The sequence below is a fragment of the Pimephales promelas genome, chromosome 21 (genome assembly GCF_988280905.1).
Source record: "Pimephales promelas chromosome 21, fPimPro1.hap1.1, whole genome shotgun sequence".
Taxonomy (NCBI): Eukaryota; Metazoa; Chordata; class Actinopteri; order Cypriniformes; family Leuciscidae; genus Pimephales; species Pimephales promelas.
The window spans coordinates 20213322-20239396 of record NC_142789.1 but is presented as its reverse complement, the minus strand read 5'-3'; the positions used below and the strand labels follow the sequence as shown (position 1 = coordinate 20239396).

The following is a 26075-nucleotide window of genomic DNA, read 5'->3' as shown; positions in this document are numbered from 1 at the left end:
ATGCAGCTGCAAATGAGTTTTACATATAGGCTTCAGTAAATAGAGGAAAAGGAATTTCACTAAGAACTATACTGACTGTAAAAAGTAGCCTAGTCTGCCAGTTGTTCTTGTAACGGTACAGATAGCTAAGGCTGCTTGGCTGAACACAAAACATGCCCTTTTACCCATATATGGATTTGCCAAAAGGTGGGCGGGGTTAGGATTTCCCAAAAAAAAATCCCAAATGGTGCCACCCATACCCCCCATAAACGGGCTCAAAACCATTCTTCAGAAAGTTTATGGCTGACGTCACAGGCGCTTTGTCCATATTTTTATAAACAGAAACTCTGGCCTGTAAATTGTTTCCATTTTGTTTTAGTTGTTCTTGTTGCTTTTCTGCAACAGATGAAAACAAATGTATTAGTTTTTGTTTTATTCATAGATATTTCCAGTTTGCGGGAGTACCGCAAATCTTTTTATTCTCCCTCAACCCGAACACACAGAGTGAGTGCATTACCATCCGCACTCCCTCTGATGACGTCATCACCCAAAAACATGCTACCTTTGAAGAAAAGGCGTTTGCTAGTGATCTGGTTGTTCAAAATAAAATGTAACGATTTAAGAATGAGTGGTCGATCCCACGATGACTGGTGGATTATGTAACCTACTTAATTGTTAAATGTATTTCATGTTCAATGTTCATGTTTCACGGCCGGGTGAGGTTAGGGGCAGGTTTAGTGATATGGGTTTAAGACTTGGTTAAGTGGTCAACTTGGGTCTGTGTGATTATAAGGGATTCACGGTTCAAACTGTTTAGAATACATTGTTTTGATAGGTCTAATGTAGTATTTTCTTGAAGAAAAAAAAAAGGTTTTAGGGCCAGATTTATTAACAGCTGTCGCCAGCGCAGACCCTCATTTTGCCGTTACAAAACTACTGTCAGGATTTACTAGACACACAGTGAAAAATTCGTGCTGAAAAGCATGGACACATTTTTGCAGCTGACCTTTTATTGCATATGCATTTGTAGGAGTTTCCATTTCAGATGCAAAACATTTGGGAGGAGAGTTTTTGAATGAATCAAGGTGATTTAAAGGACAAGTTCTGTATTTTACAATTAAAGCTCTGTTTTAAGATCGTTAGTGATGTATTAGAACTTAACTAACCACCCTAAACGTTGTTACAGTAGCTAAAGGTCCAGTGCCCAAGGTCAATGACTAACAGTAAAAATTTATATAAACATTTACAAATAATTAATAGTTTTGGGACACTTTTGCCATTGAGATGACTGACCATAAAGGTAGGCCTATAAATGACAAAACGTTTATAAACATTTACAAATAATGAATAATGAATGTGCACTGCAAGAATATGAACAAATAATTAACAAATGAAATAATTAAAATCACAAGATTTTAATAAGAAAAGATTAAACCCAAAAAGGACCAAATTTACACCTATGACATGGTTATAAGTTAATGAGAAATATGTTAACATGTATAGTGAAGTTAAAATGATTAATTAAAATGACCTAATTATTTTTCCACAACATTTGTAAATATAAACAAGTGCATTTTAGGTAATACATTAATTGACATTTACTTTGATTTGTTTACATTTTATTTTCATTAAATAACAATTTCTTACTAATTATGTAATCTTTAAAAATATTATTTAAAGATTAACAAGCATATTATCTCATAGCTATTTGAATATATGAACAATGGTCTGTGAAGCATTATATTTTTGTTAATGATTTATTAATGCAGCTTAATCTTTGTAAACCAAAGTTAAATGACATTTGTCAGCATTTCAAACATTAAATAATAATCTGTTAATCAATAAACATGAAATAAGTTAATTAGTAAACATTTACAAGCACATTATCTCATATTTCTAGATGTGAATATATACTAATTAATGATCTAATAAGCATTATACGATGTTTGTTAATGATTTATTAATTAAAGTTAATTTAAAGTGTTATTGTGAATGCAAATACTGCAAGCAAATATAAGCTCGCTTAATTAAAAGCAATATATTTGCTGCTAATTCCATTTTCATTAATCTTTCAAAATTGAGTTTTGACTGGTTTCTTAGATTATGATCTGTTCTGTGGCAGACCGATTTAGCTCTGCTCAGAATCAATTTACCACTGGCATGACATAACATACATTAATACTAAAATTCACATGACAAACATAGAATTTTCCATCACTTGCGTAATGGATTTTAGTGAAATGGATCAGGTCAAAGACAGACTGAAGGGTCAAAGTGATTAACAGTTGACAGAGCAACAAGTCCGGAAGAAGGAGGAGGGTAACATGAAGTTAATAATCACAAGCCTCTTTGTAAGACATCTACAAGGCTGCAATGAAATGCAAACACTTTGTGCTTAATCTGGGTCCATAAAAATGTTCGGTACATTTTTACATGGATATAATGTATACTTTTCAATTTTAGCTTTTTTCTGACCTTTTGATCATTTGTGAAAAGGTCTGTATTTCCCACCTGTATAAAACCTGAATCTCAGTTAATGTAAAGTAATTGTTAACCCATACAGCAATACGAGATTACAGAGTAAAAGGGGGAAATAATAATGTCACATGTTCTAGTTTTAGACGAACACAAACTGTCAGCACATTTGCCAACATCAATGCCTGCAATTTCTTTTAATAATAATTATCTCTTCTGATTGCCTGAAAAGTTGTGCCAACAACAAAGTATTTATTTTTTTCGTTTATTTCAGTAAATAAATGTTACAGGAAAATGTTAATAGGGAAGAGGACAACATTACAGACACATTGTGTCTTAAAAGCTAGATAGTAGGTACTCTAATTGTGATGATAGACCAGGTGCTTTGCAGGACAACTGAGAGATGCTACACTGCCATCTAGCTTGAAAGACAGAAAAAACTAAGAACTAGACAATACTGGGTTGTATTTTTTTTTTTTACTAGTTAAATAGTCTAATTAGTTTACTGCTGTTGTGCTGTTGTTTATTGCTGTAATGAAAATGAAATTTTGAAAATTAAATAAAACATGTCACAAGTTAGATCAAAATTTTGGTAAATTTTAATTTAAAGATTAAATTATGCAATTTCAGATGTAAATTGCAATCAATAACAACCCAAATAGGGGAAAAAATATATGAATAATTAATTTCTAGGATAAGTAAACTACTTATATTTAATTCCAGTAATCATCTGGTTGATTTTTCATTCGAGTTGAAGTCCCTCTTTGCAAAAGTTGAAATACCAATAAATCATAAAATTGCATATTTGTAGGGTGAAATAAAATCTGTGTAATCTGTAAAAAGTTATTAGTATTATTAAAATTTAAAATAACTGTTTTCTATTTAAATATTTTTAAATTGTAATTTATTCCTGTGATGGCAAAGCTGAATTTTCAGCAGTGTCACATGATCCTTCAGAAATAATTCTGCTGATGCTGATATGCAGTTTTGCTGATAAATTATTATAATTTATAACTGGCACTCAATTATTAAAAATAGATAAATAAATAATTATTAATAAACATTTTAATAGTTAATTAAATGTAAACATTTTTTTTTTAAATCTTATATGTCCCTTATTAAGATGTAATATACACTCATCTGAAGTATTAGGAACAACTGTTCAATTCACATGGCAGTTCACATTCACATGGCAGCTGCATCAATGCATTTAGGGGTGTGGTCTGGTCAAGACAATCTCCTGAACTCCAAACTGAATGTCAGAATGGGAAAGAAAAGTGATTTAAACCATTTTGAATGTAGCAGGGTTGTTGGTGCCAGACTGAGTATTTTGCAATCTGCTCAGTTACAGGGATTTTCACGCACAACCATTTCTAGGGTTTGCAAAGAATGGTGGAAAGGGAAAAACATCCAGTTCCAGTATGCAGCAGTCCTGTGGGCGAAAATGCCTTGTTGATGCTAGAGGTCAGAGGAGAATGGGCCGACTGATTCAAGCTGATAGAAGAGCAACTTTGACTGAAATAACCACTCGTTACAACCGAGGTATGCAGCAAAGCATTTGTAAAGCCACAACATGCACAACCTTGAGGCAGATGGGCTACAACAGCAGAAGACCCCACCGGGGACCACTCATCTCCACTACAAATAGGAAAAAGAGGCAACAATTTGCAAGAGCTCACGAAATTGGACAGTTGAAGTTGAAAAATGTTGCCTGGTCTGAATCTCGATCTCTGTTGAGACATTCAGATGATAGAGTCTGAATTGGGCATAAACAGAATGAGAACATGGATCCATCATACCTTGTTACCACTGTGCAGGCTGCTGGTGGTGGTACAAAACAAAATGGCCCAAACCAGCACCAGATCTCAACCCAACAGAGCATCTTTGGGATGTGGTGGAACGGGTGCTTCATGACCTGGATGTGCACTCCACAAATCTCCATCAAATGCAAGATGCTATCCTATCAATATAGGCCAACATTTCAAAAGAATGCTTTCAGCACCTTGTTGAATCAATACCACGTAGAATTAAGGCGTTCGAAGGCGAAAGGGGGTCAAACACAATATTAGTATGGTGTTCCTATAAGCCTTTAGGTGAGTGCAAGTCTCAGGTGTCCCCAGAATGTGAAGTTTCAGCTCAAAATACCCCACAGTTCATTTATTATACTGTATGTTGGAAATGCCCATTTTTAAATTGAATCAAAAACATGCTGTTTTCGTGCATGTATGTTTAAATGCAAATGAGCAGCTGCTCACCGCGGCGCCCACTATCCAGAATAACGCTGTCACTGTGACTTTACAGCTCATGCTTAGAAACTCACTCAGCCAAAACATAGTTTTGATTATCATATCTAACGCAATTATGCTCACAATGTCACGGTTCTGTTTAGTTTAATTTTCATGGACTTTTAGTTTGTTATTTTCAGTCATATGTGTTCCTTTGTAAAGTTTCATTCCACTCATTAGTTTCTAGGACACTGATTGTTCTCACAGGAACTACTAGTCATTCAGTTCTGTATCTCTACAGCCAGACCCGGACCCCAGCCCACCACCACCCTAGAGAATTTGCCGGAGCCCCTCACGGAGCCCGAGTGGCCTGTGACGACAGCGTCAACCGTCACCCCAACGCCTAAATGTAAGTCTGACCTGAGCCGGCAACCACAATGACAGATGGAATCCTGGTGGAACTGGACACGGAGGACTGGCTAATAGTCCTGAATTCAGAGACTGCTTCCCACCCAACCCAACGCTGAATCATTGATTTCATCATCATCTCCGGTGCCACCGAAATATATGGGCTAAAAATGTACGTCATTGATCCTATCCATCTTTCCTCTCTCACCTTCACCGCAGAGCTCAGCCAGTCCTCCAGCTTCGCCTTGTCACCCCCCTCAGATTCCTTCGCTCCCCCTCGACCCGACAACCTGTCGGCACTGCCTTGGCACTGCCACAGACGCTCAGCCTTGTGGCTCCACAAGGCTCCCTCCTCCAGCTCCACTTTGGTCCGCAGTCACCCTGCCTGCACCTGCTAACTGTGTGTCTCCACCCATTCAGCTCCTCTCTCCAAATCCACCTTGGTTGTCGAGCGCACCATCTCCGCCTAAGTCCAAAATCAGCATATAAGAATGATTTCTGAACGATCATGTGACACTGAAGACTTAGTAATGATGCTGAAAATTCAGCTTGGCAATCACAGGAATAAATTACATTTTAAAATACATTCAAAAAAGAAAATATTTTAAATTGTACTGATATTTCACAATATTACTGTTTTTACAGTATTTTTCTATCAAATAAATGCAGCCTTGGTGAGCAAGAAACAGATTTACAAAATATTATAAAATCGTACAAACCTAAAACTTTTGAATGGTAGTTTATATTAAGAATAAAAAAAAATATTAACGTACAATCCGATTTAAAAAATCATATGTCCCCCGTCCTTATCTCTGTGGCATTACATCAATGGATGTCGCTCATAATAACACTGCAATACATTTTGATACCATCCTATAGCTAGCTCTCTGACTCTCTTTTTTTATTGCCTTTTTTTTTCCGATCATATATTTTAGTAATCATCATAAATTATGTATCATTCAAAGCTTATCCTGTGAAACCCATATTGATATCCAACATTGCGTGTTCGTGAAAACTGTACTTTAAAACTGGGCTCCTCCCCTTAGTGGGCATGGTAATTTCATATTACAAAAAATATTTACATTTTCTAATCTTTATAAAACAAATATGGTCAGAAAGGTCTGAGTTTCAAAGTTCCATATTTGATGACTGTTTTGTGATACATGTGACAGAAATGTATACATTTACAGGAGAACACGTTAAAAAACAATGGAATGTCTGGCTATTTTTGGTATAGCAAACAAAATCTCATAGGAACTTTATGTTTTGTGATATCAGCTTAAAATTTGGAACAAAACTTGGTAAGAGATAGCCTATTTGTAAAAGAGCCTACATATTTTTTTTATAAAATATAAACATTTAGTACAGTACTTTTTACATCTTAGAAATGCTGCTGAGTGACTTCTTGAAAAAGAGACCAAATTTAGGATTCCAAAGCACTCATGAATTACAAGCATTTAAGTTAGGAGGATTGAGCATTTTCATGAAATAGAAATGCATTTCTATGCACAAAAAGGAGGGTGACAGTTGATGGGTTAAAAAAACAAGAATTTTTTTTCAAATTCTGCCTCTGGTTTGCCACTCTAGTTTGAAGACTGAGGCATTTATTCAAAAGTTCTTAAAAATATGCTTTATGCCCTTCAAAAAAAAGTGTTTTTGCAAGAGTTTAAGAATTTGAAAGAGTTTTAAACAAAGTTTGAATTTTAGGAAGAATAAAAAAATAGGTTTTATGTAGATGATAAAGTGAGACATATTCAATGCATTTGTGGATTGCACGAAAATGCAACAGAGAGGAAAATCTATCAATAAAGCTCGACTTAGGTCGCCATCTTTAGTGTGGGACAATAAGCCCTAAATACATAAAGCGTAAAAATATGTTCAAATTATCTCGATAGTTTTAGCTAGTCTCAATTACATACCTATAATGGTTTAATAATTATAAAACTATCGCTAAAGAAATGCAGGATTGTATTTCTAAACTGCAAGTGAGTGTTTCACAAAGAGCTCTAGTTAAAGACGTGGAAAGTCCGCCATATTTGTTGCGGGTGGCTGCAGGAGCGGCTGTACATTGTCAAGAACATGGCGGCTTCCAGGCAGGCATGAGAGTGGATACTTCTTAACAAATTTGGATGAACCTGGACTATCATCTCAAAAACAGACAGTCAAAAGTTATCCCTGGATATTGCAATACGACTCTCGTACGTATGATCAATGACGAAGAAACTGCATTAAGCCGAAATGTGTATTTTTTGATAGCGAACATAAACTTAGCCGCCATTTTTCTTGTGGGAGCTGCTAGTGGGCTGATTTAGCGACAAGATGGCTGCTTACACCGGGGCGGCATGAATTAAATAAAAATTCACCCATCGATATTTTTCGCTCGTAGGAGACTTGCTCAAACATTGTTTCTCACAGTATGTATCGGGATGTATTTGCGCTTATGTATTTATTTGTGGACGTGACAACATAACTAAACATGTCTGTTTTGTTGCGCTGCTAGTAACGTTAACCGCATTCCGCTGCATGATTTCATGCACGCTTAAAAGTATCGCTTAAATTCCCAGACCGCTTGGAAATTGCAGAACTCGGTCAATTTTCTGAATCTGCATTGTACTGGAGTAAAATCGCACGTTTAAAATGTATTATTGTTGCTATTTTGAGCGGCTGACAAGATGGCGACTCCCAGAGAGGCATGAAAATAGCCTTCTGCAGTAAATGGTGACTGGGTTTCAAGTGGTCTCTGAGTTTGAACCTTTGTTTAGTTTTTCAGCGTTTCACTAAATTATATTTTAGAAAACATAACTCCAGCAGCCCGTATAGAGTTTATTTGCATTTGCTACTTAGCGGACTAAAATGTATTGTTTTTATTTGCCGCGCCGCCATTTTTCAGACTGGCGGAGGCTTCTTTCAAGATGGCGACTTCCATGGGTTGATACTATTCTGCACCAGGGACATTTAACTGGATGATGTGATTTTGTTGTTTGCCTTTGGAACTTTAACTTAGTGCTATGTGGTTTTCTTTGTGTACTTATCGATGCTTACGCTGCTGCACGCGGTATTTTAGACAAGTTTACCGGCTTTTAGTCCGCCTACAAGCGCCAAAATGGCGGCATTCCAAATTAATCAAACTTCTGAATAACCACTACAGTTTAAGTCTTTGATTGTACCGTTGTAATGTTATTACAGTTTAAAAATATATATTTATGCAGAAAGTATTTAACATACCAGGGTCTTGTGTTAAACATTTGCGTTGGCTTAGGCTTACAGAACGAGTATATCTGTGGCTAGGAGTCGCTGATGTCCATTCTTTTTTCCAGTAAAAGGACATGACGTCCCCCGGTTCCGTTGTGCCTGGAACCACCGGAGCTGCACTGCAGCCGCGATGGAAGCGGGTTCTGGGGTGGTCCGGGCCGGTACCCCGACCGAGACACGGACACAGAGCCGTAGCCATCAAGGAGTTGATGGTCGTTTTCGGTGGAGGAAACGAAGGAATCGTTGACGAGTTGCACGTTTATAATACTGGTAAGTAAAATGTTTGTTTGTGCGGAAAGTTTGTAACTTATGCATACACACGCTAACGTCACACAATGCTTGCAAATCACTGCTAAACGTGCTGTTTTGTATCTTTTTCTAACGCGAGAGGATGAAGACGTAGCAATAGTCACATGTTTACTTTACGGAGAAAACTGTCAATTTTGCTTACATATATGTAAATGAAACATTCCGTGTGATTTTTGCGATGTTTGTGGTGGTTCAGAGCCGCGTCTGGTCTGCAGACTGCATGTCGACTCTGTTGAAGTTGTGTTGTTGTGAGGGAAAAGGGCGCCATGTTGTTGACCGCCGCCGCGTCACGCGCACGCCCCTCCTGCACGTGCACCAGAGCGTCTTTTTGTTATCTTTCTCCGAGTACTGGTTGTTTTAGCCCACAATGACTCTAGCAATAATGTGGAAATGGCTGCAGTAGACCTTGAATTAGATGCCTTAGGTTTTTCAAGAAATTAGATTGTTAAAACGTTTAAAGTGCTTTCTATTCTAATATATAAATTGCATTTTATAAATTAACTTTCATTTATGGGGCATAGTGGAAGAAGAATTGATTTCCAGAATGCTCTTATTTACCTCAGTCTTCCTAATGAAGCCAACAACACAATTCCTCTGTGACTCTTGTATTTCTTTGAGTGGCTATTCAGTAAAATTCTTTTGTAATTCGATTCTGAAGGCAGATTCACTAAACTTGAGCAAAATTTCTTTAAACACTGCAAAGAACGACATGTTTCTCTCTGTGGCGCCTTTTTAAAAAACTTAAATTCAGTGTTTAAAAAAAAAATACTTTATATAAAACATACAATGTACTCCAAATTACTGGAATGTTACAATGTTTTTAGTTACCTCCACTTTTAATTTGCCATAAAATGATTTTTTTAAATGCATGTTATAGATCTTATTATTAACAATCCATTTGTGCATATGTTTAATTTTTAAAATATTTTAAACTTCTAGTTTAATTGATATGTCCATAAATTATTATTATTATTTTTTTTGTTTCAATAATCTTTTACTTGGATTCACCTCACAATACAGAAAAATATGTTGCTAATTCATTTTAGAGATCACAGCGTGACGTAACTCCGTAAGTGTTTCCAGAAACGTGTCATATGCATCAGACGTTCAGCCAACAGTCCATGGGCTGAGGCTGAGATTACCGTTCACCAAACTCGAACCTCCCCATTTCTCAGAATTGTGTCCTACTCTCCATTTTGTTATTTTGATAGTTAAAAAGTGCTTTACATTTTTGAAGTGATTTTTATTGACATTGGCTTCACTTCCAGATAAGCTGAATTGCAAGAGAGTTTTATTGTAAGTCATCTACACCTTATCACCAAGACATTGACTGAACAATTCAATATTTTTTTTCTTTTTCAGCAACAAACCAGTGGTTCATACCAGCTGTTCGTGGAGACATTCCTCCAGGCTGTGCGGCTTATGGTTTTGTATGTGATGGTACACGACTATTAGTGTTTGGTGGAATGGTGGAATATGGAAAGTACAGCAATGACCTTTATGAGTTACAGGTAAGGAAAAACTTCTTTAAAATCACTCTGTTATGTGACTAAAGGCTGGAATACACTACATGACTTTTGCCTAGGTTTATAGAATTGAGGGGTTGACGCTAGTTGTCGAAAGTCATATCTGGTCTGCTGATTTTGGGCAGTCGATTGACTGATCCAGTCGGATATCAAGAATGTTTGATTGAATTTTTTTCTAAAATTGTTTTTATTTGCTATACATCTTATACCCATGCTGGTGCATGCATCTGTGCGAGTTTGTGTTTGGAATGACTTGAAAGTCTGGTAGTGTACAATCCTCATTTCTGATCTGCTCAGATTTTAAGTCATGTTGTGTAGTCCAGCCTTTATCGATTGATGTTGACTCTGTGAGTACAGATCTGAAATTTTCTCGCTATGGTTACAATTATCAGGCAAGCAGGTGGGAATGGAAAAAATTGAAACCAAAAGCCCCTAAAAATGGAGCACCACCATGTCCCCGTCTGGGTCACAGTTTTTCTCTTGTGGGCAACAAGTGCTATCTTTTTGGGGGGCTTGCCAATGACAGCGAAGACCCTAAGAACAACATTCCCAGGTATTCCTACCGTATAATAATGTGGTTAGTAAATAAATGTATTTATATTGTTTTATTCATAGACTCAATTATGTGTTCTTCCAGATATTTGAATGACCTTTATACCCTCGAACTGCGTCCGGGCTCCAACGTTGTGGGCTGGGATATACCGGTCACGTATGGAGTACTGCCTCCTCCAAGAGAGAGCCACACTGCTGTAATTTATACTGAAAAAACTACTAAGAAGTCCCGTCTTGTTATATATGGAGGAATGAGTGGTTGTCGTTTGGGAGATCTTTGGACATTAGATATTGGTATGAAGATTAAGACTGTGTTTGCCACAAATAGTTAATTCAATCAATTGGGTTAAGCAATAATTAGGCCATTCTTTGCTTTTCAGATACGCTGACCTGGAACAAGCCTGCAATAAGCGGCACTGCTCCCCTCCCCCGTAGCCTCCACTCAGCCACCACTATTACAAACAAGTAAGTTTCAGTGTAATCTAGAATTGCCTCACCACATGCATTCTCTAAATGTACACAGTGGCATTACTGACCTTTAATCCCATTATATGTTTTATTTATAGAATGTATGTTTTCGGTGGCTGGGTTCCCCTGGTGATGGATGATGTGAAGGTGGCCACACATGAGAAGGAATGGAAGTGTACAAACACGCTGGCCTGCCTGAACTTGGGTATGTTCTTGCTATAAAGTACATTTAGTGTACTTTATTTAACTAAAGGTCTGTTATTATACACATGATCATTCAGAAAATCATTCTAATAAGCTAATTTGCTGCTGAAGAAACATCTTCCTATTCCTGTTGAAAACTGTGTAAACATGAAGATGTACATAAAGTTCAGATTAGAACAACTTTTATTTTAGCTAGAAATCTTTTGTAACATAAATGTCAATGTTTATCATTTTAATTCATCCTTGCTGAATAGAAGTATGAATTTCTTTAAAACATTTGAATGGTACTGGTACTTTAATGTTTGGTAACATGACATTCCTGTGTGTGAAATGTTTGGACTATTTTACTGTGCCCCATTTTATTAATGCATTTTTTTCATATTATGCCAAATACTTTAAAATTAAAAAAATGAGATTTCTTTTAGATGCCTTGTCATGGGAGACCGTTTTGATGGACACCTTGGAGGACAACATACCACGTGCACGAGCAGGACATTGCACTGTTGCCATTAACAACAGACTTTATGTCTGGAGTGGACGTGATGGGTACCGCAAAGCTTGGAACAATCAGGTGTGCTGCAAAGACTTGTGGTACCTAGAGACGGGTGAGTAAAGCAGACATTTCTGACGCAGTTAAACTGCATTGTAAATATATCCAAATGCATAAAAAGTTACATATTGAGTAGTATTTTTTGCATAAGTTGAATGTGTTAAATCATGCATAATTTGAGTTTATTTTATTTTATTTTTTTCGTTTTCTTTTTTGCAGAGCGACCTAATCCTCCTTCACGGGTACAGCTCGTCCGGGCCAACACAAATTCTTTAGAGGTTAGCTGGGGAGCGGTGTCTACAGCGGACATGTACCTGCTTCAGCTTCAGAAATATGATATCCCAACAGCGACTGCTGCCACATCACCAGCCCTCAATGCAGCTCCCTCCCTCCCTGGAAACTCGCCTAAGAGTCCAGCGCCTGCTGCAGCTGCTCCGTCTGCTCAGAGTCTGCCTCATAGTGGCATCACCTTCGTGCCCCAGGCTGCTTCACCCACTGCCTCAGTTTTACCCACCACGCCCGCAAGTCCTCTGGCTGCCTCAACGGCTCGTGGCCCAGGTACAAATTCGTTAAATTGTTCAGCAATGTTTTCACTTTACTTAAATGTAATATTAAATGAATGCTTTTGTAATATCAAATGATGATTTAACGATTTTTATTTTATATTCAAGCTATTCTGAAAGTCGCAGCCCCTCAGTCAGGCACCGGGGCATCGATTGTCACTGTGCGCCAAGCCAGCCAGGCTGGAAAATCCCCAGTCACTGTGACATCACTTCCTGCAGGTGTTCGCATGGTAGTGCCACCACAGACCACTCAAGGAACGGTATGAAGCAAATAGTAAAGGTGGAATCTTTAAAACCCTTGATACCTCATAAATTGTTTCATTCAAGTGTGTTTAATCTTTTGTTTTTTCCAGGTCATCGGCAGCAGCCCCCAGATGAGTGGAATGGCAGCTTTGGCTGCAGCTGCTGCAGCCACACAGAAAATCCCTCCTTCCCCCGGAGCCACTGTTCTCAGTATGCCGGCTGGGGCTACAATTGTCAAAACAATGGCTATGACACCTGGGTCCACCACTCACCCCACCACAGTTAAAGTGGCATCACCTGTCATGGTAATTATCTTAAGATTGTCACTGTTGCTGCATCCCAATTCACCTATTTAGGCCACGTTTACACAAAGCCTGGTATTTAGCGAAACGAATATTTTCCCCCTCTCCGTTTTCAAAAATAACATCGTTCACACACCCGCATAAATACGCCGACGAGCGCCATCATAACCATGCCTAACCTATTGGCGGCAGTATAGGGGTTAAGGATAAAGCCACACAAGCCAATCAGAATCCTCAGAATCGTCAAGAGAGAACTTAAAACGCTGTTTCTCCCAGTTCACACGACAACGCATAACCGGCGTTTTCAGAAATCTCCACTTTGGCCGGAGTTTTTAGAAATAATCGTTTTCTGTGATAAAAACGGGGTTTTCATGTAAACGAGAGGCCAATCCGCAGGGAATTATCTGCGTTTTCCCTTCGTGTAAACGGGGCCTTATACTGTGCTCTACAAGTATGTACTGTTGTGAAGAAACATGGATGCTTTTGAGTGTGTAGCAGAAGAGTTGTCAAGCTTTGGGACATACTACTTCATCATAATTGCATCTTTAACGGATCACAAAAGTTCATGATGCTTTTGTAGATGAAAGATAATGTGGATAATATTGAATGGATATATGCTATGAAAACCTTTTCACAGTATTCTAATTTTGAATTTGGGCTTTTCATAAGCTGCAAGCCATAATCATTAAAATTATAACAAATAAAGGCTTGAAATGTCTCACACTGCATGTAAATATTTAAAAAAAAAAAAATATTAAGCAGCACAACTGTTTTCAACATTGGTAATAATGTTTCTTGAGCACCAAATCAGCATTTTAGAATTATTTCTGAGGGATCATGTGACTGAAGACTAAAGTAATGACATTTTGCCATTACAGGAATAAATTAATTAAAATAGTTATTTAGCTATTTTACTGTATTTATTTGCTTGCGAAACCCATTATTTTTGAAAGGTAGCATACCATCACATTCTGTAATGTTTGAGTTCAAAAACAAAACACTCAACTGCAAAGCTTTGATTGGATGAGCTGAATTCAAAATTTGCATAAGCTAGTATGTGACCACACATCAGTTAAATTCTATATATGTGGCAATTTGTCACGTTGCTCGTCTGCAGTCATATCGGCCAGCCCTAGTCTCATGACTCAATTTTTTTTTTTGTAGGTAAGCAACCCTGCCACTCGCATGCTGAAGACCGCCGCTGCACAGGTGGGCACTCCGACAGTTTCCAGTTCAAATACAGGTGCTCGACCCATCATCACAGTGCACAAGTCCGGCACAGTTACTGTAGCACAGCAGGCTCAGGTTGTGACCACTATGGTGGGCGGAGTCACCAAGACCATCACTCTAGTCAAGAGTCCACTTTCCATGGGCGGAAACTTGGTACAGTATATTTTAAATTCTGGCATGGGAAAACCATGAATGGTAAAATCATTGAATGGACATTATTATTTAATTTTCAAAAATTGTTTGTTTTAGATCTCTAACTTGGGCAAGATGGTGTCAATGGTACAAACCAAACCAGTCCAGACAGCTGCTTTGACTGGACAGGCCTCCTCCAACCCTCTGGCTCAGATTTTGCAAGTATGTTAAACAAAACTAACTAACTTGTTTTAAGTTTCTCGAACACTCACATTATTTATCATTTGAAATAATATAAATTTTAACATCATTCTCATTCCATAGTCAAAGGGTACCCTTCCACCCGGCACCATTCTGAAGCTGGTAACATCTGCGGATGGAAAACCAACTACCATAATTACCACCAGTCAAGCCGGTGGCACAGGAAATAAGCCCACTATCTTGGGCATCAGTGGCATGTCCCCCACAACCAACAAACCGGGCACTACCACTATCATTAAAACAATCCCAATGTCTGCTCTACAGCAGGGAGCTGCAGGTAAACCATTTTGTCTAGAAGTGTCATTTTTATCGTTTCAAAACTCTGATATAAATTGATGACGTGTTTAGATGCACATTGTGTAGGTAACTATAAAATTTACTCTATTCTTCTCAAATTTCACTTACTTTTAAGTATTTCGGGAGAAATGGATGAATTGACGTTTTGTACCGTTTTAAAAGTATCACTTTGGCACCAGCATCGAAAAAAAAAACAACCCTAGTGATTTTTGTGTTTTGTTGTCCAGAATAAAGAAATATTAATAATTAGAAGTAGTAGGAGAGGTAGTAATTTATATTTTGTCAGTTATATTATTATTGTTGTTGTTGTTGTTGTTAACTTCAGCTATAATAATTACTATTAGTAGTAATAATACTAAATGGCTGCATTAATTTTATTCATATTTAAGTGTCATTAAATTATTACTGTTAACAAGTAAAGTAATATTAATAACAATTAGTTGCAATTCTAATACATTTATATTTATGTATGTAAAAAAGAAGCATGAAGTTCACACACTGAAAATAGCTGCTTCAAATGAATTTGTTATTTGGACAATTAATACCTTCTTTTTTCCACTTGTTACTTTGTTGTCCTGCACCTGAGTCCAATCTGGGTGTTTGTCATGTGCAGACCAGTTAATTTATATATGTATTATTTAATTTTTTATAAATCTTAATGTTCACAACTAATAATAATAGTTATTAGTAGTAATAGATTTATGTAGTTTTTATTTACTTGCACTTAATGAGTGCCTGTTTTCCATTCTAGGCGTGACTAGTAGTACTGGGATGAAGAGCCCCATTACCATCTACACCACGAAGGTGATGACATCTGGAACAGGAACTCCTGGAAAATTTATTACAGCAATGCCTAAGATTGGTACAGCAGGTGGCCAGCAAGGCCTAACACAGGTATTGGGGCCATAATATCTCGTGCAAAAATGATGAAAAGCTGATGTCCTTGGAGCACTTGAAGGTCTGTTTTCTTACCTGGGTTGGGTGTTTCCTCTCCTAAGGTTGTTCTGAAGGGAGCCCCTGGTCAGCCTGGAACCATTCTTCGCACCATGCCGATGGGAGGAGTGCGTCTCGTGTCTCCAGTATCTGGGGTCAAGCCAACTGTAACCACGCTGGTTGTCAAGGGAACAACTGGTAAGGATGTGAACTTGATAGTCAAAAGTTAATGTTCCTAAAAGACTTCATGCTTCTCTGCCAAGTGCAATTCAGCTACTGCTATTGATGAATGATTCAAGTATTTTCCTCTCGCTGTGTCTGTCCTCTTTCCAAGGTGTAACAACTCTTGGCACAGTCACAGGAACCGTTTCTACTAGCTTAGCTAGAGGAAGCCTAGCCAGTGCCAATGCCACTCTGTCAAACCCCATCACCACTCTGGGGACGATTGCCACCCTCTCCAACCAGGTCATCAATGCCACTGCTGTGTCAGCTGCTCAGACCAATCTGACCACTGTCACCTCCAACATGCAGGTTAAAACCAGTTTGTCTTTTCTCTCCTTACTGAATATAAATTGTATTTCTTTAAAAAAATGTACACCGAACTGTAGTATACTTAAATGTATTATAACAGAAAGAATTATAAAGAGATAATGATATAAAATACTACAAGGATGCAAAAAAATGCTGCATTTAAAATGAACAGTTTTACACAATATTTAAATTAAATTCACTGAAAAAATAAACTATTTGTAGTCACAAATTGTCATCCTTTCTAAATAGCCCACTCAGGTGACTCTCATTACTACACCCACTGGTGTGGAGGCTCAGCCTGGCCAAGATCTGCCCGTTTCCTTTCTGGCCTCTCCCACGTCTGAGCAGCCCACCTCTACTGAGTCTGGTGCAGGCGAAGCTTCTGGCACTGTTACTCTAGTGTGCTCCAACCCCCCCTGTGAGACTCATGAGACGGGCACCACTAACACGGCCACCACAGCGACGGCAAATATGGGCACTGGACCAGCTGGCACAGTACAGAGGGTGTGCTCCAACCCGCCCTGCGAAACGCATGAAACAGGTACAACAAACACTGCCACAACAGCATCTGCCAACATGGGTGGTGTTCAGAGGGTCTGCTCGAACCCACCATGTGAGACCCACGAAACAGGCACCACCAACACAGCAACCACAGCATCTTCAAGTATGGGTACTGCTCCTGCTAGCATAGTGCAGAGAGTTTGCTCAAACCCACCCTGTGAGACCCACGAGACGGGCACCACCAACACGGCCACCACGGCTTCATCTAACATGGGCGGAAACCAAACGGGACAGGTGCAGAGAGTTTGCTCAAACCCACCCTGTGAGACCCACGAGACGGGCACCACCAACACGGCCACCACGGCTTCATCCAACATGGGCGGAAACCAAACGGGAGAGGTGCAGAGAGTTTGCTCAAACCCACCCTGTGAGACCCACGAGACGGGCACCACCAACACGGCCACCACGGCTTCATCTAACATGGGTGGAAACCAAACAGGAGAGGTGCAGCAGAGTGTTTGCTCAAATCCACCATGTGAGACCCACGAGACGGGCACCACCAACACGGCCACCACGGCTTCATCTAACATGGGCGGAAACCAAACGGGACAGGTGCAGAGAGTTTGCTCAAACCCACCCTGTGAGACCCACGAGACGGGCACCACCAACACTGCCACCACGGCTTCATCTAACATGGGCGGAAACCAAACGGGACAGGTGCAGAGAGTTTGCTCAAACCCACCCTGTGAGACCCACGAGACGGGCACCACCAACACTGCCACCACGGCTTCATCTAACATGGGCGGAAACCAAACGGGAGAGGTGCAGAGAGTTTGCTCAAACCCACCCTGTGAGACCCACGAGACGGGCACCACCAACACGGCCACCACGGCTTCATCTAACATGGGTGGAAACCAAACAGGAGAGGTGCAGCAGAGTGTTTGCTCAAATCCACCATGTGAAACCCACGAGACGGGCACCACCAACACGGCCACCACTGCCACCTGCAGTATGGAGACAGATGAGGGAACAGGTACATCAGATTTCAGAAAGATTCATCTTCAGCTTTCACACAAACATTATTTACACTACCAATCCAAAGTTTTGGTTGGGTTTATAATGCAGTGAAACAGAAATATTGTGAAATATACAAAAATACAATTCAAAATAACTGCTTACTATAGAATTGATTCCTGTGATGGCAAAGCTGAATTTTTAGCATCATTACAGTCTTCAGTGTCTCATGACCCTTTAGTTATTAATCATTCTGACAAGTTGATTTGGTCAAGATTTATTTTTACTATTATAAGTAAAAAAGAGAATTGGTTTATTTATATTTTCATATAAGTTAATTTATTTGAAATAGAAATCCTCTGCAACATTATAAAAATATCCCTTGGCTAAAAACGGTTTGAGCATTCTGACGTCTCTGCTGTCAAGAGTTTGAGCCCATCACAAAGCACTGTTTACTTGTGCTGTTAGAGATTTTGACTTGGTAACTAACTACTTTATTCTAGGAAATCTCACCAAATTTGTTCACCAGTAAAGGAAATGACTTTGCTCTTTTAATACCAAATACATTTTCTCACCATTCTTTCAGACTAGTGGTCTGAAAAGCTACTAAAAATCATATGTAGCTGGTTATTGTTAGTTACCTGAAAAATATGAACGCTAATATAATTTTGGTTTGTGGGGTGTGATTTTCAGAAATGCATATGAAACTGGTTAAATTAAATTTGCCATGGGAAAATCAAACTAGTTTCCTTTTCCTTGTTTGTTTCCATTTGTAATTTTGTCTTTTAAAGGTTTATGGTAATAATTTGTTTTGTGCGTTTAGCCCAGCAGAGTGAAGAAGCTTCAGAATCTGCCACCAGCACAGAGGGCCTGCCGTCCACTGTTGCGCCCCAGAGCAGAGCCATCACCACAGTCACACAGGCCACGCCTCTACCCGGACCAGCTGTTCCAGTGAGTGAACAAATTCTATACTTCTGTTTGATCCTAAATTATTAATCCAATGCAATAGACAAACGTTAAGTCAAAATGCAACCCATTTTTATTATCATGAAAATCATGAAAACCCTTAAGTTCATTTTGATCAAATTTAAGGTATGGGTAATAGAAAGTCTTAAATGGTCAAATAAGTCATTTTAATGGTTCTTAAATTTGGTAACTAAAAATAGGACTCATGATATAAAGATGAATGAATTAAATAGATTTTCTGCATGTTCAAAGTCAAAACGTGGCGCTGTTGCACGTTTTACGGACTCGTGGTTTCAGAGCAGTTTGCAGTCAGTGAATACCGCATATTTATGCCAAACGATTTCTTATGATCTACTGTTGCTGAATTGTGATTGTTTACTTTATGCTTTTTATATTGTAATACATTGTAGAAGATGCTTTAAATCAAATTAAAAACAAAGATACTTTAAATCAGAAATGAGCAGCTGGAAGTAGTCAAGCACGAACATTTCAAAATAAGCGTCCCGGTGTATTTTGGGCTTGTTAATGATCTCTGTATTCATTTTTTTTTTCTGTTAATTTTTTATTTTACTTACTAGTATTAACACAATATTAATTAAACATTCAGAGATATCTTTTGGTTGGCAGGATGTGAATTGTAGTAATGCATATGAAACAGCAAAATGTTATTTAAAAGTTAAATCACATTTAAGTCTTAAATTTAATTTTAAAAACTGGTAGGGGAGGGTTGAGGAAAAAAAAGGGTTTAAAATCACCAATTTTTCTTTCTCTGTCCTTTTTCTGCAGTCTATTTCTTCCATCACAGAGTCGTCCTCAGAGGCAGGAGTTGAGTCGGTTGTTATGGAGAGCTCGGAGGCAGAGTCCTTGCAGACAGAAGGCCAGGCTGAAGCAGAGGCAGTTGCTATGCAGGCAGGGTTGGAGGCAGAAGCGGAGGCAGTAGCTATGCCTAGTGACTTCCAGCCGGAGGCAGTGGCCTTGCCAAGTGACTTCCAGGGAGAAGCCATGGCGGAAGCAATGGAGGCAGAGAGCCAGGCGGAGGCAGAGGCAGTACCCATGGAGCATGACGCTTCTAGCATGGCAGGGGGAGAAACCGCTCAGGAGCAGCTACCAACAGCAGAGGTATAGTCATTTGCATTCTGGCTGTACAATTTCCAGTTATCATTGCAAATTAAGACTAATGCATACTACTTTTAATAATTCATTTTCTAATATGAGTAAGGCTTTTTACTTTTATTCAGCATGGACACATTAAAAGTGACAGTAAAGACATTTATAATGTTACATAATTTCTATTACTGTTTCAATAAATGCTTTTTTCTTGTAGATGGAGGGTGTAGATGCAGCATCAGCATCACAGGCCGAGGCACTGGCCTTGCCACCAGAGCTGATGTCGGACGTACAGCCCACAACGCTGATGGTGACTGGTCTGACCCCAGAGGAGCTGGCTGTTACGGCAGCCGCAGAGGCAGCGGCCCAGGCTGCAGCGACAGAGGAGGCCCAGGCCCTTGCCATCCAGGCTGTACTACAAGCAGCACAGCAGGCTGTTATGAGTGAGTCGCCTTCCTTTATCCACAAAATCCCAACCACAAAATCAATCTAAAACTCACAGCAAGCATCTTCTTCCTCATTCCCCCTCAGGCTCAGGTGACGGAGATGCTGGAGAAGACCAGCAGACCCACACCATACCCATCGTTCTGACCCAGCAGGAACTGGCGGCTTTGGTTCAGCAGCAACAGCAGCTTCAGGCAGCCCAGCAACTAGCCGCTGCCCAGGCTGCACTGCCCACAGAAGGCCTGGCTCCAGCTGACAGCCTAAATGATCCCTCCTCAGAAAGCAATGGACACAACGAGATGGCCGCCGCTGCCACAAGTGCAGTAGTCGGACTACTGCCTCGCACCACAGCAGAGAGTATGTGTGATGTTTCATTTTGCTCTTCAATAGTTTTGACTATGTTTGTTGTTTTGAACCATTATAGTTGCAATATCCTGTAAATTAACTACCATAGGAACAAACCTTTTGTTAAAGTATTAGTCTGTTAAAGGAGCTGTATTTAAGAAAGTTATTCTTAGACAAAACAGTCTCGAGCAGTCGAACCACGAACGCTGAGCGAAGTTCTGGCGCGTTCCAAAGATGGCTCCTGCCTGTATTCGCGAAGTGGACTGTCTTTATAAAATATCTTCTTATTAAACCGTCTGTACACTTACAACGTTCTCAATGCTTCGTTTTGCATGCAGGGACACTGATTATGCTACCGTGTTAGTGGTATAAACTAGCGATTTTGATTTTCATTACTCTATGCCTCATATACTAGCATTATAAGCTAAACAGTTTTTAGAGATAAAACTCTTTACATTCGATAATCATGAAAACAGATCTCAGAGAACGGTTGACTATGTTCCAATGTGTAATTAGACCAAAGGTTAATTTTGCGCCGGAGTTCCCCTTTAATTTCTGTCACTACTGTGAACTGACCACTGCAGTCACTACTGTGAACTGACTCTTTGAGTCAGCTGTCAACCGGCCTAAACCAGCCATGGCACCAAGCACAAATACACAATCAGTAAAATATGATCTAATTATCAACAAAACTTTGAAAATATCAAGACATATTTTTGTCAATATTGTACACCCCTTATAAATGAAAAGTATTCATTTTGATTTCTTTGAGTCTTAAAAAGCCTTACACAAGCCTTACATACAAGTGTGCAGAAACCCTGATAAAGATCAATAAGTGCTTTAGATGCATTTCATTGTTGGTTTGTTAACTAATGCAGTTAAATAATGTTTAAGAAATGGAAGCTTATTGTGAAATTTTTTCCATGAATACATTTTAAAGTCTGAATGTAATGTTTATATCTGAAAGCTTGGTTTTATTAAAATTAAATATCAGGGTGGTACATCATATTTGTCCATGTGTTCCATTTTAATTCTGTTTATTCCTTTTGTAGCCTTGGCTCCATCCAGCACATTAGCACCTGTTGTAGTTTCCAGTCCAGCTAAGATGCAGGCAGCTGCAGCTCTCACTGAAGTGGCCAATGGCATTCAGGCTGGGGTAAGTTTAATAATCGCTAAAGGGTCACGATAATTTGCTTTGGAATGTGGAAGAATCATTTTTTTAAAATCCTGTTTTCTGTTGTTTCTCTCCACAGAGACAAAATCCTCCCACTGTTACAGTCAAGCCTCAAGTGAAGAAAGAAAACCAGTGGTTTGATGTTGCCATTGTTAAAGTGACCAATATGGTTGTAACACATTTCTACATGCCTGCAGATGACTCCACTTATGTTGAGGTAAGCCGTAACGAGATTGTACTTCATTCGATATTGTTAGACACTGTGACATTGCTTATTTCAAAATGTAATTATACTGACAGAACTTGTTTTATGTTGCAGGATGATTCAGGCACAATCCCTGACTACAGCCAGATGAAGAAGGTGGAGCTTCAGCCCGGGACCGCCTACAAGTTCCGTGTGGCGGGTATAAACACTTGTGGCCGTGGAGCCTTTTCTGAAATATCGGCTTTCAAGACTTGTTTACCAGGGTTCCCGGGGGCACCATGTGCCATAAAGATCAGCAAGGTAGCCTACACCTCAAATCTTAATTTACTCTTGATTACCTCTTGTTCCATATGGTGTTAAAATCAAGAGCACCATAAAATGTGTGACTGTTTTTTAAATAGGAATTGCATGATCATTTTGTTTTTCAAAGATTTATTTTGACAAATTTTTGATTGTTTTTTTTTAATAAGGAAAAGTTTAAACGAATTGGATGCTTGTCATGATTACTTGATTCACAGTTGACACTTCATTTTGAATTTACACCAAACTATTATTTTAAAGGAGTAGTTTGCCCCAAAATGAAAATTGTCATCACCTTCAAGTTGTTCAAAATATATTTTGTGTTCAGCAGAAGAAAACTCAAAGATTTGGAAGAATGTTGGTAACCAAACAGATGATGAGCCCCATTTACTTCCATAGTATTATTATTATTTTTCATACTATGGAAGTCAGTGGTGTGAAACGACCATTAGATACACTCCATCGTGTACACACAAATCTCTGACCCATCGTCTGCTTCTTCATCTAATTTCTGTCGCCCTACAATGTCATCTGGTATCATTGAACCGATTGGCTATGAGCTATGTACAGGTGCATTTGATAGACGTTCTTAGCACCTAATAAACGGCTCTGGGCATTCGTAAACCACACCTCAAATACAAGAAAATGAACATGTGGTTCCCAGACTTAGGTCTGACTTTAACCAGGCTACCTGTCTTCAGTGTCCCATGATCCTTCTGAAATCATTCTACTATGCTGATTTGGGAAAACCATGGAGAGAAATACCCCACCCCCCAGAGAAATATAATTTCTGGAATAGATACAATAGAGACAATATAAATGTATTTACTGTGACTTTTGTTCTATTGAATGCATCCTTAATGAAAACAGTATTATTTCTTTATTCTGTATATTAAAAAAAAAATTCTTGTTCACAGTAGGATCTGTAATTGATGCAACAACAAAATGAATCAGTACATCCATATAAATGTGTACTCTCTTCACTTGTTTCTCTCCTCAGAGTCCAGACGGTGCCCACCTCACATGGGAGCCTCCATCGATGACATCAGGGAAGATCACAGAATACTCAGTGTATTTGGCCATCCAGAGCAGCCAGACCACCGAGGCGAAACCCTCGGCCCCGGCCCAGCTTGCCTTCATGCGTGTGTACTGCGGGCCAAACCCCTCCTGCCTGGTTCAGTCCTCCAGCCTGTCCAACGCCCACATAGACTATACCACCAAACCTGCTATCATCTTCCGCATCGCCGCTCGCAACGAGAAAGGTTACGGGCCTGCTACGCAAGTGCGATGGCTGCAAGGTAAAGGTTTTCTTTGGTGTGAAAAGATTTGTTTCAGCCAGTGACAAGGTGGATTTTACAATTGCTTTTTTTTTTTTTTTTTGCGTTTTGCTTTGTAGAGTCTAACAAAGATGGCCTTTCTGCAAAGCCTGCCCCAAAAAGAGCAGTTTCTTCACCAGATGCGTGAGTGTCCATGTCTCCAGTATCATAAAAGCGTATTTGATGAAACATAAGTTAAACTATAATATTTTAAAATTTAACAGTCCTGTGATGGTAAAGCTGAATGGTTTCAGCATCATTACTCCAGTCTTCAGTGTCGCATGACCTTTTAGAAATCATTCTAATATGCTGATTTGGTGATCATGAAACATTTCTTATTAATGTTATAAATAAAACCACTTATATTCATTGAGTATCAAGTTCAAAAGAACAGCATTTACTAAATTAGTTGTTTTTTTACATTATAAATGTCTTGTACTGTCACTTTATATCAGTTTTAATGCATTATTGCTAAATAAAATGAAGTTATTTTAATAAGTCTTATTGACCTTAAATTTCAGAACAGTGCTTTGAGTACGAATGAGTATTAATATATGTATTTTTCATTGCAGGAAAGGGATTGGTCAGAAGAAAGCAAGAATGGACCAATAAGCCCCTCTCTCCATTCATCCTCCAAGACTAGGAAGACTTACACTACTCAAAGCGCTCCACTGTCTGGATTCAACTGTAACCATCTGTTAAAACAGCAAAAAAAACAACAAGGAAGTAATTTCTAGGGAATGCTTTTTTTCTTGTTAATAGTATGAATGGAGAAAAGCACATTGCATATTTTTGAGTATTTTTCAACATAGCTGGAGTGGGAGGGAAAAAAAACTAATTTGCATTTTCCATTGTAGTCTTCCTTTCTCCCCCATTTCTTTCAGTACATGTATCTTGCTTCAGTGAATTCAAATACCAGTTTTAAGATATTTGTAATGTTCATTCTGTCAGTTGGGCTCAAATGAAGTGACCCTTTTCTGTGATGGACTTCAGGGTGAAGTTTTAGTTCACATTAAATATGTGGACATGGCGGGAGGATTTCTGAATGCAGATGAGTCATTTTCATGTGAGGGGAACAGAAATGGGGAAAACAAACCAAGCACTTGTCCTCAGACAAGAGGGGATTTTTTTCACTCAAATGGCTATGTGAAATAAGATCTGCGTACGGATTTGTTCTGGACTCAAGCCTTCTGGTGAAGTCTGCACTTTTGCGTTAAGCAGAATTAGAGGCAGAACTGCAGATAAAGAAATGGCCATGGAAGAAGTACATTACCGGTAGGACAGAGACTTTGCTAAAACAGATTTGCCATACAAAAAAAAAAAAATGGAAAAAAAAATTGAAAAATGCAAAACTTCACAAAAAATTAGTGAGCGACGATGGAGAAGATCTTTTGTGTAGTTTATTTTTGTATTTTTAAAGCTTTCCTCCTGTGTGTATGTGTATGTCTGTGTGCTTTTTTTTTAACTCACAACTTTTTATTTTATTTTTTTTGTTTTAAAAATTATTGGCCATCCAACTTTGGTTTAAGGATTTGTGGGATGAAAGGCTTTTGGAGGGCTGTGCTGTTGTCAAGTACTTTCACACATTGTATTTGTGCTCAAGCCGAGTGGTGATGTGCAACAACTGAAAAGGATGTAAACGAATGTAAACATCTGAAGGGCTTTTACTTTGTTTACTGAGTTTTTCTATGCTTGTTTCCACTCTTTTTGTGTATGCCAAACATTGAGATGTAAAAATCGTATTATTTTTTTTCCAATTCCTCACTTTACCACACCGCCATTATTAGTAAACACCCAGCTTTTTCCCTTTCTCTGGCTTGTCCTCTTAACTTTTTCACAATGTAACTGTAGAATTTTCTCTGCCCTAGATTGTGAAGGAAATTATCCATGTGAAGATGAATTTCTACTTTTTTTCCCTTTTGATTATCTGAGAGGTATGCAAACTAAATGTTCAGTGTATACCTGTATGTCTCCATGTGGGTGAGGCTGGCCGTTCTCATTCTTGGTAAAAGCCAAGTTCGGATTTGACTGTAATATAGTTCATTCATACCGCAAGAAGTGAAGATGATATTCTGGCCTTTTATATATTTACCTGTACAACGTTTTTACATGTTGGTCATCTCCTGATTGCCTTTTTTGTCTTGACTTATAAAAGAAACCGAAATATATAAACTGTCTCCCTGATTAATTATTAGCAATTTCTTTTAGTTTCATGCAGCACATTCTGGGAGTTAATTTCATCCCCAGTGTCTTCCAGAATTGT

The 26075-nt window shown here is 38.8% G+C and overlaps 1 protein-coding gene and 1 long non-coding RNA gene across 2 annotated transcripts; one reads left to right on the top strand and one right to left on the bottom strand.

Annotated features, from left to right (window-relative positions):
• Nucleotides 1–1872: 1872 nt before the first annotated feature.
• Nucleotides 1873–8438, bottom strand: LOC148970450 (uncharacterized). The gene is made up of 3 exons (XR_016148626.1): nucleotides 8313–8438; nucleotides 5296–5553; nucleotides 1873–3706 (listed from the first exon to the last, which is right to left on the bottom strand). It is a non-coding gene; the product is annotated as an uncharacterized LOC148970450 (long non-coding RNA).
• hcfc1a (host cell factor C1a) lies at nucleotides 8414–25996 on the top strand. The gene is made up of 27 exons (XM_039673971.2): nucleotides 8414–8609; nucleotides 10011–10159; nucleotides 10567–10727; nucleotides 10812–11020; nucleotides 11107–11191; nucleotides 11293–11399; nucleotides 11824–12003; nucleotides 12168–12506; nucleotides 12620–12771; nucleotides 12865–13059; nucleotides 14221–14439; nucleotides 14536–14640; nucleotides 14743–14956; nucleotides 15728–15870; nucleotides 15975–16107; nucleotides 16244–16440; nucleotides 16690–17974; nucleotides 18779–18906; nucleotides 19708–20040; nucleotides 20246–20471; nucleotides 20560–20829; nucleotides 21870–21973; nucleotides 22071–22208; nucleotides 22311–22496; nucleotides 23497–23794; nucleotides 23893–23956; nucleotides 24385–25996. The coding sequence occupies exons 1-27, from the start codon at nucleotides 8414–8416 to the stop codon at nucleotides 24422–24424; spliced, it is 5856 nt and encodes a 1951-aa protein (XP_039529905.2). The 3' UTR covers nucleotides 24425–25996.
• The last annotated feature ends 79 nt before the right edge of the window (nucleotides 25997–26075 follow it).